This window comes from Podarcis muralis, chromosome 2 (genome assembly GCF_964188315.1).
Source record: "Podarcis muralis chromosome 2, rPodMur119.hap1.1, whole genome shotgun sequence".
Taxonomy (NCBI): Eukaryota; Metazoa; Chordata; class Lepidosauria; order Squamata; family Lacertidae; genus Podarcis; species Podarcis muralis.
This window is the reverse complement of record NC_135656.1, coordinates 120245973-120259438: the sequence shown is the minus strand read 5'-3', so window position 1 is coordinate 120259438 and position 13466 is coordinate 120245973. Positions and strand designations below refer to the sequence as shown.

The window sequence follows — 13466 nt, the reverse complement described above, 5'->3', positions numbered from 1 at the left end:
CCGTTTTCTGTCTTTGATCCCTTTATTGTTATTTCAGGTAAAGGGGCCATTTGCAGAAGTGTCTGAAGATTTCTCTGCACCGGAGAAGGTTCTGTCAGAGACCAAATGCAATCTCTTGCAAAGGGATAATGTTCAGGAGATAGACAGACACGCCACCTCACTGGGTAAAGACTAACTTCATCTCCTTCTATTGATTATGCTATAAATTCCTAATTAAAGCAGTAAGATAAGTGATGCCTGTTTTGGACTCGTGCAGAGCTTGATGTATGGGTACCCCCAACAAAATTTAAAATTTGGCTGTATAATTTGGAACTAATGTGATATGGTTAATGTGATGTGATTGGCCTGTTAATAAAAATTATTTTTTTAAAAAAAAAGATTATGCTATAAATTCTTGGGATGTGTTTTTGTTATTTGGAAACTTGGTTCAAAAGTGAATTGGCATCCAATACTTGAGAACTTAAACCAGTGTTACTGGCTTCGCACTTACGATTGTCTTTCACAGGTGATGAAATGAGGCTGGCAAGACCTCCTTGGGCTTCTCCTTTTTGCGATGGTCAAGAAGCAGCTACTGTGGAACCGGATCAGGTAGGTGGATCGATCGGTGTTGAAAGAGGCTTGGAACCACTAGGGACCTTATTCTTCTGCTCACCCCTAAACAGATATCTCTCCTCCTCTTTTCTTCTTTCAAAGCAGCCTGCCTAGGAGGCTGTGAATACCATTAAAGAATGTTTAAGTTCCTCAGGATAATAATAATCTTTCTTTGGAGAATGTTATGGGTTTTGGTAGTCCATTAAGGGAACAAAAGAGAAGGCAAGTTGCACAACAGTACTGGCCCTGGCATGGGGGCAAGAAGTGAAGGACGCTGAGTGGGGTATTTGTAAACAATGACAGAGGTTTGAGTAAAGCAGGGATGGAGTACTACTGTGAGGAAAATTGTGGTTTTTAACGATAGTAGAGGTTTGAGTCCAGAATTGTGGGATATTTGAAGCCTCCACTTCCTTTATCTCTTCTTTCTCACATGAGGCAGCTGAAGAATGGGAGAGGGAGAAGTTTGAGTACAGCAAGAAGGAAGAGACACTGAAAGAGGCGGGGGAAACAATGACAGAAGTTTGAGTAAAGCTGGGGGTGGAGGGACAGAGAGGAGAATGATGGTTTTAAACAACAGAGCTTTCAGTAAAGTGGAAGTAGAGGACACACAGGGAAATGGCTGTTTTAAACAGCAGAGTGAGCAGAAAGTAACACTGAGGGCAGTGAAAGTGGCACTTTAAAGAATAATTCAAATACAGCAAGAAGGGAGCTGGGAGCACATTTGTTGTGTTAGCTTTTTTGGTGTCAGCGTCTGTGTTGTCCCCATCATTGATATTTCTCCCTGTTAAAACTGGTTTGGTTTTTTAAAAGGACCAACTGCTCTTTGTCTTTCCACCAGTGCTTTACTCAAACCTCTGCCTGTTTACCCCACCCCCCCCTTTATTTGTCTATCTGTCCCTCGACACCCACTTCACTCAAACTTCTGCTGTTGTTTGAGTACGGTGAGAAGGGGGAGACCCTGAATGAAAAAAGCTGGCTCTTTTAAACTTCTCGCTTTTCCATTCTACAGCTGCCTCATGTGAAAGAAATAAAAGATGTGAAGCCCTCAAATATTCCATAGTACCTTCAAACAATGTATTTCACTCCTGGCGTCATGCATTCCGTGGGATGTGGGTGGTGCTGTGGGTTAAACCACAGAGCCTAGGGCTTGCCGATCAAAAGGTCGGCGGTTCGAATCCCCATGATGGGGTGAGCTCCCGTTCTTCAGTCCCAACCTAGCAGTTTGAAAGCACGAAGTGCAAGTAGATAAATAGGTACCACTCCGGTGGGAAGGTAAACGACGTTTCTGTGCGCTGCTCTGGTTCGCCAGAAGCGGCTTAGTCATGCTGGCCACATGACCCGGAAGCTGTACAATGGCTCCCTCAGCCTATAGAGCGAAATAAGCACTGCAACCCCAGAGTCGTCCGCGACTGGACCTAATGGTCAGGGGTACCTTTACCTTTACCATGCATTCCAGATTCAGTGTAGCTATTTAAAAGAATTTTTTTATTAAAAAAACCACCCATATATGTTCAACATCTGTCAACTGAACTAAACTTTTCTAACTGAACAAGCTAACTGACCAGCTTGCTCTTAAGATTCTATCCATCTTAAAGATGCAGTAACACATTTTAGCATGGGGTGTGTGCGCAAAGGGGGCTGCACAATAGAAGAGGGGATAAGGCATGGACATGGGAGTGTGTAAGAGAGAGTTGAGAAACATAGGAAGGAGGGTGGAGGGGGGGAAAGTGAAATTGAAGACAGGGGTGCAAAGGGAGTTGCAATAAATGAGGGAGTGGAAAGGGAACTGATGGTGAAATAAAGGGCATGAAAGGATCTGAAGAACAGGAAGTGATGGTGGCTTCATAATTGGGCAGAAGCTGGAAAGGGTGCTTAACAGTTGCAACATGTGGGAGGAGGAAGATACAGGAGATTCCCATGAGAGTGTTTTTTGTCATCTTCTTTTGGGAATAAGAACAGTGAGTCTGTAAGTGACTGTGGAGGCCAATTCTGGATCCACACGTCCTTCCACAATGGGGACATAGGTTTCTGGGCAGGAGTTGATCACAATGAGGGTTTGCCAAGTGTGCCTTCCTCTTAGCATGTTTCTCCCTTTTGTCCTGAGTTTGAACATCTTCAGAGTCCATGACACCTTTGGTAAAGGCTGTTCTCCAACTGGAACTCTCACAGGCCAATGTTTCCCAGTTGTTGTCATTTATACTACATTTCTTAAGATTTGCCTTGAGAGAGTCTTTAAACCTCTTTTGTTGACCACCAGCATTGCGCTTTCCATATTTAAGTTCGGAATAGAGTAGTTGCTTTGGAAGACGATCATCAGGTGCTTTTTGTGCAACAGTAGTCGCACACTATAGCTAACTTAGTAGTTGCTTGAGGTTAGAAGGAGAAGCTCTAGGGAGTTAATGGGGCGAATGGGAAGGGAATTCATGAGTGGAATGAGCATAGACACTGCTCCTAGCTATAATAATAATAATAATAATAATAATAATTTTTATTTATACCCTGCCCTCTCCAGCCAAGGCCGGGCTCAGGGTGGCTAACAAGCAATAATAAAAACAAGTTGAATGAATACAACTTAAAAACAAGATTAAAATACAACATTAAAATATTGAAAAGTTAAAATATTAAAATGCGGCCTCATCACAGGAGGAGAAGGAAAAAGAAAGAGGGAGAGGGAATCAAATTGGCTCCAAGCCAAAGGCCAGGCGGAACAACTCTGTCTTACAGGCCCTGCGGAAAGAAATCAGATCCTGCAGGGCCCTGGTCTCATGAGACAGTGTGTTCCACCAGGCCGGAGCCAGTGTTGAAAGGCCCTGGCTCTGGTTGAAGCTAATGTAACTTCTTTAGGGCCCGGGACCACTAGGGTGTTGCTATTTATGGACCTTAAGGTCCTCCGTGGGGCATACCGGGAGAGGCGGTCCCGTAGGTACGAGGGTCCTAGGCCGTGAAGGGCTTTAAAGGTCAAAAGCAGCACCTTAAATCTGACCCTGTACTCCACCGGGAGCCAGTGCAGCTAGAAAAGCACTGAGTGAATATGCTCCCATGGCAGAGACCCCGTGAGGAGCCTCGCTGCAGCATTCTGCACCCGCTGGAGTTTCTGGGACAGCTTCAAGGGCAGCCCCACATAGAGCGAATTACAGTAGTCAAGCCTGGAGGTGACCATCGCATGGATCACTGTGGCCAGGTCAGGGTTGGAAAGGTAAGGGACCAACTGCTTGATGCGGTGAAGGTGGAAAAATGTCGCCTTGGCTGTTGCTGTAACATGCACCTCCATGTTTGGGCGTCAAGGATTATACCCAAACTCTTAACGGAAGGTAATAGCACCAATTGGGCCCCCGCAAGAGAAGGGAGTTGGTCCCTCATCCCCATAGTTATCTATAAAGTAGCAACTATTTTCCTTTCTTTCAGGGTCTAGGGCTGTTTGAGGAGTTTTCTGTGTATTTTACCGAGGAGGAGTGGGATCTGCTGAATCCTGACCAGAAAGCTCTGTATAAAGAAGTCATGGAGGAGAACTGTTACAGAACCCATTACAAAATCCACACAGGAAAGAAACCATACAAATGTTTAGAGTGTGGAAAGAGCTTTTGTCAAAGTTCGGACCTCATTACCCATAAAAGGATCCATGCAGGGGTGAAACCATTTAAATGCTTGGGATGTGGAAAGGGCTTCTGTCAGAAGACACTTCTCGCTACCCATCAAAGAGTTCACATGCAGGAGAAACCGCATAAGTGCTTGGATTGTGGAAAAGACTTTCGTTACAGTTCTGCCCTTATTACACATCAAAGGATCCACACAGGCAAAAAACCGTATAAATGCTTGGAATGCGGAAAGAGCTTCTGTCAGAAGATAAGTCTCATTTCTCATCAAAGAATTCACACAAGGGAAAAACCACATAAATGCTTGAAATGTGGAAAGAGCTTTCGTCACAGTTCGGCCCTAACTACCCATCAAAGGATCCATACAGGGGAGAAACCATATAAATGCTTGGAATGTGGAAAGACCTTTCGACACAGTTCTGCCCTAACTACCCATCAAAGGACACACACAGGGAAGAAACCATATAAATGCTTGGAATGTGGAAAGGACTTTTGTCAGAAGATAAATCTCACTAGTCATCAAAGAATTCACACAGGAGAAAAGCCATTTAAATGTTTGGAGTGTGGAAAGAGCTTCGGTCAGAGGGCTTACCTTACTTTCCATCAGAGAATCCACAAGGGGGAGAAACCACATAAATGCTTGGAGTGCGGAAAAAGCTTCATGCAGAAGAGAAGGCTCACTTCCCATCAGAGAATTCATACGGGGGAGAAACCGCATAAATGCCCAGAATGTGGAAAGAGCTTCTGTCAGAAAGCAGATCTCACTATTCACCAAAGAATTCACACGGGGGAGAAGCTACACAAATGCCTGGAGTGTGGAAAGAGCTTCTTACGAAAGACACATCTCACTACTCATCAGAGAATTCACACTGGGGAGAAACCGCACACATGCTTGGAGTGTGGAAAGGGCTTCAGTCAGAAGGCGCATCTCACTACTCACCGAAGAAGTCACACGGGGGAGAAGCCACACAAATGCTTGGAGTGTGGAAAGTGCTTCACAGAGAAAAGAGCTCTTACTTCTCATCAAAAAATCCACACGGGGGAAAAGCCACATAAAACTTTCAAGCGTGGAAAGGTCTTTCCTCACAGTTGCGACCTTATTACTAGGCCTACCCAAGGCAGAACGGCTGGCAGTAGCAACAGCTGCAGCAACACAGTCCAGACTGATTTGCCCCCAGTCGTATTAGTCCATCTTCCTCCTAGTACTGCTTGTGTTGGTCAACATCAGCCACCTATCCCGATTCCTAACTTTCCTGAATCTTCTGGTCGCGGGGACAAGCCTTCTCCTACTGCCGGGGTGTTGTTTGAGGAGGCCGGAGGCCCTGGCAGCAGCAGTCTTGCAGAGTCATCCACTTTAGTGAGCGAAGGGAGAGAGCTCAGCCCACTGGTGGACATCAGCTTATCTGAGGAAGTGTCTGTATTAGATGCCCTCAGCTTGATTGAAGGTGAAGATCTCTTCCACTCCTCTTCCCTAGGCAGAGGTGCTTCTTTCTGGAGCCCTGTGGAGCAGGAGCAGCAGGAACACATCCCACCAGTGCCACAAGGGGGTACCTCCTATGGATCCCCCACTGCTCCTGGGGTGGCGCTGACCCCCCAGACCGAAGGCAGCCAGCCCGATTCACCACAGAAGCGGCAGAGCATCGTGTGGGACCACTTTGAGGTGGGAGTGGATCCCAGCACCGCCGTCTGCAGCCACTGCAGGCGGGTCATGAGCAGGGGCAGAGACGCAGCACATTATAGTACCAGCAGCCTGCGTTTGCACCTGCAGAGGCAGCACCCGTCCATCGTGCTAGGAGCACAGGAAGCCAAGTCCCAGCCGCCGGGGAGCAAGGGCAAATGGGTGGAAACCTAGTGCCAGGAGTAAGGGCCAAGTCCTCTGCCAAATCTCTTGTCTCCCCTCAAGCCAAGACGCTTAGGCCGGCAATGGTGGGGAGGAGGTGGAACAAGGGAGGTGGGCCACGAGGTGGAGGTTTTGAACACCAGACCCGATCGCAAAATGCATGGAAGACTCTTGTGATGAAATGGATTGGCATCAGAACTAAAACCATATGCACATAACCAAGTGTTTGGTAAGAGCAATTTAAAGTAGTTCATAGGTAACAATAAATAATAAACATGGAATTAATAAATAAACCTAATAAAACAATTTAGCCAAATATATGCAACGTATCAAAACACTACTTGGCGTCAAATGCTTTTTGACCTTTAGGTCTTCAGTGGTCTTCATTACATATCTGTATGTACAGCCACTTTTTGGCTTGAATATCTGATGCTGGGAAACAGTTTACAAATAATGGCAAATATATGTATCTAATAGCGTTTATTATATTGAATAATATTGATTCTGTCTTTGCAGGTGTTGCACTGCATGGGTGTTGTTTGTTAAAATTATTTGCTACGTTAAATTATTCTTATCAGATAATTGGTTATGTGTATATGATTTTAGGTGTTATGCCAAACTGTTGTTTCAGAACAACCTGATGGCTCTTGTGGTCTTACTTTATGCACTATTGTGTCACACTACCTTAAACAGGAGAATGGTTCCCTCCCAGTGCTAGGCATGCAGGGAGAAAGTGTGTTCCCTTGTAGGCAGGATTGCCTTTCTCTTATAAGCCCATGGGACTGCTTCAGTCTTCAGAATGGGCGCTGTTACCAGTGCCACATAATCCTCAGTTGTGAAAAAATCAATATTTCAGTGCAGCAGCATCTACACATTGGAACTCCCTGCCTATTGACACCAGACAGCTGCCTTTGCTGTACTCTGTTTTGCTCCTGCTTAAAACAATTTTATTTAGGCAAGCCTATCCAGACACGTAGATGTTGATGTCTTTGAATCCTTTTCACTCTTAATTTCAGTGATATGTAAATGTTTTCCGTTGTTTTGAACTGTTTTCATTGATACTTTTGATATTTCTTGAAACCCACCAAGAGGTTTTACTACAGTTATACGATTTTTGTTAAATAAAATAAAAACCAGCCGGGGACCACATGCAACATGTCCAGAGACGAAAGTGATGTGAGTTTTGCATTCCAGCCACAAAACAAGCCAGAGGATTCTACTCCCACTTGCATCCATCTTGGCATACAAGGGGCACCAACACAATTTAGTGACCCATTCCAGCCAGGCAAAAGCACTTGAGGGGTATGTGTGTGGGAATGCTGTGGATAGTAGGAGAGGCTATATTGATTATATATTATCCTTTCGCACTCACGCTAGTGGTTTACATATAGCAGAGCTCATTCCCCTTTTACACAGCAAGAAGCTAGTTTGCAGATTCATATGAATCTCTTTAGTTAAGCTATCCAATCTGGCGTGCCCAGATTGGAGTGTATTCCTGGTAAGACCCCTTTGATTCCCGCCTAAAAGAATAAAGACACAAGAGTCTTCCTTATAAGTAATGAATAGTTTACTTACATTCAGTTCACAGTATGCTCTCTGAAGACATGCTTTAGCTTGTAGTTACAAAAGAAGACGTGGATTTATCCCATATGGGGATTTATCCCATGTGCTGCTAGCCGAGATCCCATTTTAATTTTTGGGCTGTGTGTCCAAGACAGTCAACCCCTTGGGCTTGAAGCTTTGGGGGGCTTTGGATCATAAACACAATGTTAATAGATAATAATAATAATAAACAACTTGAATCAGATCCTGTTTTTGTAGCATGCATGCACAAACACACACACACACACACACACACACACATATATATATATATATATGAATGTGTATATAATTTTATTGTTTAATATTCTTGCTTATTCCCAGGTGGGGTGCCTACTTCCCCATTTTCATTTTCCAGTTTTTCCTACACATCTTTGTTCTTCCGCATCCGTCCCATAGGATATGAAATTCATCTCTCCGGTCTTTCCAGAAGCTGCAAAACACAGAAACGTTCCTTATGGTTGCTATGCTACAGATTGTTTTCCTGAGGAGAGTTAGATTTACAAATGCATAGTTTATTTCCTTTGGCACATAAAACATTCCTTGCAATTAGCATTCCGTATTTTGCACTTAGGCATCAGTGTAATAATTTTAAGGGGTTTTCCCTAAGGAAACTGGAGATTTTAAGGGCCTAAGCTGATTTTATTTGAATTTTATCGTTCCTACGCTGTTCATTGTAGATATTAGTCAAACCAAACCCTGTGGAAAACCCTCCCACCAAATGTCAAGGAGATAAAGAACTACACAACTTTTAGAAGACATCTCAATAAATAATAATAATAAATAATAAACCATTAAAAAGCTCCTGTGTCAGGAGGTTTTTAATGTTTGATGTTTTATTATGATTTTATATGTGTTGCAATTTAAAATAATGCATCCGATAGAAAAAGTGGTCAGAAAAGTGTTTCTGTCCCCCAGTCATTAACTCCAGAACTTGAGGAGATAAGATATTGCTTCTTCATACAGAACATGAACTACAGAATCTGCTCCCACATGAAACATGGTGGCTTTAAAAGAGGGTGAGGTCCATTCACAGAGTATGAGGCTGGTCCTAGACCTCCTGCCCTAGAGAAGCCATATTGGCTGCCAGCAGGTGAAGACCTCCATATGCTCCCACAAGCTTCTGGGAACTGGCTGTTTTTGAGGAAAGGACTGGTGTTGCTGTCGATTTATTACAGTGGTGCCTCGCAAGACGAAATTAATTCGTTCCGCGAGTTTTGTCGTCTTGCGATTTTTTTCGTCTTGCGAAGCACGGTGTCGGGAAAGTTTTGGAAAAGCTTCAAAAATCACCAAAGTCTTTAAAAACCTCAAAAAAGGCTACCACACCGCGTTCTATGAGTTGCTCCTCGAAGTCAAGTCGCAACTGTATTAACGGTGTTAAGAAAAAGGAAACAAACTTGCAAGACGTTTCCGTCTTGCGAAGCAAGCCCATAGGGAAAATCGTCTTGCGAAGCAGCTCAAAAAACAAAAACCCCTTTCGTCTAGCGAGTTTTTTGTCTTGCGAGGCATTCGTCTTGTGAGGTACCACTGTACTGTTGATATCAATACTTTTAATAATTCTTTATATCCATATATATATTAACTCTCTTGGAGTTTAATCACTTCTTTTTCTATTTTATCGGTAAGCTGCATTGACTTCCAGTCCTGGAAAAAACACAGGCCATAAACATAATATTAATATAAATGGTGTGGCAGCCATATCCTGTTGAGCAGTCAGACACATAGGCAGCAAACCTATGGTTACCAGATTTTTTTCAATGAATCCGGGGACACTTTTTTGTTGTAAGCTGAGTAGCAACAGGGAGTCAGCAGTGGGGATGGTGAGGCAAAAGACCCTGGGCCCAAGCACACATGCATATTGTATAAAGGTGCAAAGCCCTTCTTTCGCACCCTGTGAAACATCAATGCGCAGAGTTTTTTTAAAAAACTGGGCAACGGCCAACCACCCGCAACTCCTGAGCCTCCCCCATCAGTCAAAACATAGGGGGAAGGGGACAGGAGATCTGTACTGCTGGACATCCCTGGTTCCCCTTCGGCAGTGGCAGCAGCAGCGGCAGTCAGCAGCCCAGAGTCAGCCTGGAAGCGCAGTTGGCTGCCATGGCGCCCACCATTTTTCCTCGCTGTATGTTCCAGCAAGGAAAAATGGCGGGCGCCATGGCAGCGGACAGTGAGCAGCTCCCAAAGCCAGCCAGAGCCAACTGCTCTACCAGGCTGGCTCCCGGCTGCTGAGCCTGCCGCTGCCACGTTTCCCGAGGACAGATTTGCACATCTGGGGACATTCTGGGGACGGAATTTGTCCAGGGACAGATTTGCAAATCTGGGCTAAGCAAACCCACCTCATTGCTTAAGCTTACATTGCAATACAGTGGTACCTCGCAAGACGAATGCCTCGCAAGACAGAAAACTCGCAAGACGAAAGGGTTTTTGGTTTTTTGAGTTGCTTCGCAAGACGATTTTCCCTATGGGCTTGCTTCGCAAGACGGAAACGTCTTGCAAGTTTGTTTCCTTTTTCTTAACACCGTTAATACAGTTGCGACTTGGCTTCGAGGAGCAACTCATAGCACGCGGTGTGGTAGCCTTTTTTGAGGTTTTTGAAGACTTTGGTGATTTTTGAAGCTTTTCCAAAACTTTTCCGAAACCGTGCTTCGCAAGACGAAAAAATCACAAGACGAAAAAACTCGCGGAACGAATTAATTTCGTCTTGCGAGGCACCACTGTATCCCCGAAACGCTGAAAGCAAGAAAAGGAGAAGAAGCCTTGTATGAAAATTGCAGAGTGCCTAACAGTTTCTGTGCAGTGCTGAGCTCTTTGCAATAACAGGAAGTAAGCTTAAACAAAATTTAAAAAAATTCCTTCCAGTAGCACCTTAGAGACCAACTAAGTTTGTTATTAGTTGGTCTCTACGGTGCTACTGGAAGGAAATTGTTTTTATTTTGTTTCGACTACGGCAGACCAACACAACTACCTAACTGTAACAGGAAGTAAGCTTATAAGGAATAAAGGAAGGGTGCTGTCCCAAATGATTGGTTAAATTTTGCTGCAGTATATGAATATTCAATGCTAGATGCTGAAAGGCCAAAGGGTATAAAAGCCCCTGGAACCTGTTGCTCGAGGCTGAGACTTTCGAACTCAATATTCTGAGCCACTTTGCTGCCGGTTACAAATAAAGGAACTCTTTATTTTCTCTATTGCTGCATGTGAGTTTTCAATCAGCCGAGCAGTTTTGCAACAATGGTAAGGAGAATGTCCATGGGTTCTGGCCAAGCTGGCTCTGCTTCAAATGTGTCCTTTTTTTGGGGAGGGGGGAGGGTTCTAGATGTCACTTGCTGGAAATCAACCGTCTTAAAGTCCAGAGTGCATCTCTGACTCCGCTCAGCATGAACCCCAGGAGGACAGGGTCACTTTCTACCGGGAAATGGTCACTTCCTCACAAAGATCCCAGTACAGTGGTACCTCGGGTTAAGTACTTAATTCGTTCCGGAGGTCTATTCTTAACCTGAAACTGTCCTTAACCTGAAGCACGACTTTAGCTAATGGGGCCTCCTGCTGCTGCCTCGCCGCCGGAGCACAATTTCTGTTTGCATCCTGAAGCAAAGTTCTTAACCCGAGGTACTATTTCTGGGTTAGCGGAGTGTGTAATCTGAAGCGTCTGTAACCTGAAGCGTATGTAACCTGAGGTACCACTGTACTTGAGTTGTTTTTTGGGGGGATGAGTTATTGGGTAGTTTTTGTTTTGATAGTGTATCTTCTGTTTTCATATTGTGACTTTATTTTATGAACTGCCCTGAGACCTGCGGGTATAGGGCAGTATACAAATTTAATAATAATAATAATTCAGTATCTCTCTGTAGGTTTGGACCAGGTCCAAGAGAGATGACGCCCTTGTTACTTCTTTCTATGATTATTAGCTATTTTTAATAGTTTTTTCTATGTATATATCTTTATTAGAGTAGAATTACCTTTTAAGGATTATGTTAGTTTTCCTGTTTTATCTGAAAGCCACCTTGACTCCCAGTCCTGGGGAAAAGGAGGCATATGCTATGGCTCTCAATGGTCACTGCATCCTGCATGGGGCACCTGCTGGAGGAGAGGCTCCTGTACTCGGGGCCTGATCCTGCAGGGCTTCTACTCCTCTCCTCGCTATTCGCCCGGAGCAGCCAAGAGGTTCCTCCCGCTCGGCTCCAAAAGGGTTAATCCGAAACTACAGAGCCAAGATTCCTAGAGCGGAAGGGGGGGGTTCCTGCGCGAGAGGAGGAGGTTCCGCTTCCTGTTCCTCTCCTTCCTTCCTGTGGGACGCAGCTGCCTGACGTGGAGGGGCCTCTCCCTTCCTCTTCTTCCTTGCGGAGGAGCTTCTCCCATTCTTTCTCCGCAGGGGGGGGGGTGCCTCTCCTGCCGCCTCCAGGTCAGATGCGGGGAAGGAGAGACGGAGGAAGGAGGAGGAGGAGGAGGAGGAGGAATGTATGTATGATGTTTTGGGGGCTGGTCTTGGGCAAGAGGGGGGGGCAATTTCAAAGGTCCTTATAGGGGCTTCGGGGTTCTCCTCCCTCCTGCGTGTGGTGAGTGGAGACCATGTTGCAACACTTTATTTCCCTTAATAAAGATCAGGCTTTCCAGCCGCTTTACTATCAATATATTCTGCTTGGGCTCTGCTTCCTCCGACCGATAGAGATGCCCTGAGAGAGATCTCTTACACGGGCTCTAGATACCTCAGAAGGGTATTAGACATAGTTGTCAACGTTTCCCTTTTTTTAAGGGAAATTCCCTTATTCCGAATAGGATTCCTCGCAAAAAAAAGGAAAAGTTGACAGCTATGGTATTAGAAGTATTATATGACAACACGTTGCCTTGAAGTGCTTACAAAGAAGGGAATGGTTTTCTTCTTCCAGGGATCGGTGCGCTTCGATGAGGTGTCTGTGCATTTCACCAACGAGGAATGGGCCTTGCTGGATCCGGGCCAGAGAGCTCTGTACGAGGAAGTCATGGAGGAGATTCATGAGATGGTGACATCTGTGGGTACGGATCCTTTTCTCCTTAATCCATAGCTAGCGAAGGTGTGAATTGTTGTTGGTGTACCGTCAATGAGATCACTAGAAAGGACTTTGTAATTTATCCTGGACAAAGGAACATTCGAAGACCCCTGTTGGTTCAAAGCAAAGTCCCATCAAAGAATGGACCCACTGGCTATGAGTTACCTGCCTTGATTTCCCTTTTTTTCTGGCCAGGGAGGTCTCTTGTTGGATTGGGCGAGGGGTGAACAACTGCATGTCACGGAAACAAAAGGCTGAAGAGGTCTGCTGTGTGCTGGTTGCGATTTGTTGCATTGGGGGAGAGTCCTAGTCTGCCTAAATGCAATGCTTGCAAAGCAGTGTACAGGACAGAATGGATGGAGTGGCATGGGTCTGAACCTCCTCTCTGTCCCCAACAACTTACAAGAAGAATAGGAGGAGCCAGGTGCTTTGGGAACTGAGCTTACACAGGAGGGCTGTGTATGAGAGGGGGGAGGTGCTTAAGCCTGTTGGGGAACTGACACCCAATACCCAACTTACTGTTCGGGCTCCCAAACATGTTCTAAGACCCTTGTCCAGTAAATGTTCACCTGTTATCCTGCAGCACAATTATTTCTGGATTCTGCTTGTGGAAGGGAGAGGAAAGACTTGTGATGGGTATCTTATTCTGCCACCTGAGTAGAATGCTCACAAGGACCTTTTTCCCCCCATAAGACAGGTGTAGGGATGCCTGGCTCCCTCCCAGAAGTTGCTGAATCCGAACATCCTTTCTGTTGACTGTCCATGTTTGCTGGAGCTGATGGGACTTTTTTCAGAAGCATTTGGAGAGCCAAA

At 45.1% G+C, this 13466-nt stretch overlaps 1 protein-coding gene across 1 annotated transcript in view; it reads left to right on the top strand.

Annotated features, from left to right (window-relative positions):
* LOC144326684 (uncharacterized) overlaps nt 1-13466 on the top strand; it is a 42957-nt gene that overhangs the window by 1213 nt on the left and 28278 nt on the right. The window contains 3 exon segments of the mRNA XM_077923434.1: nt 38-164; nt 506-588; nt 3997-5251. Coding sequence (XP_077779560.1) covers nt 38-164; nt 506-588; nt 3997-5251 — 1465 coding nt within the window.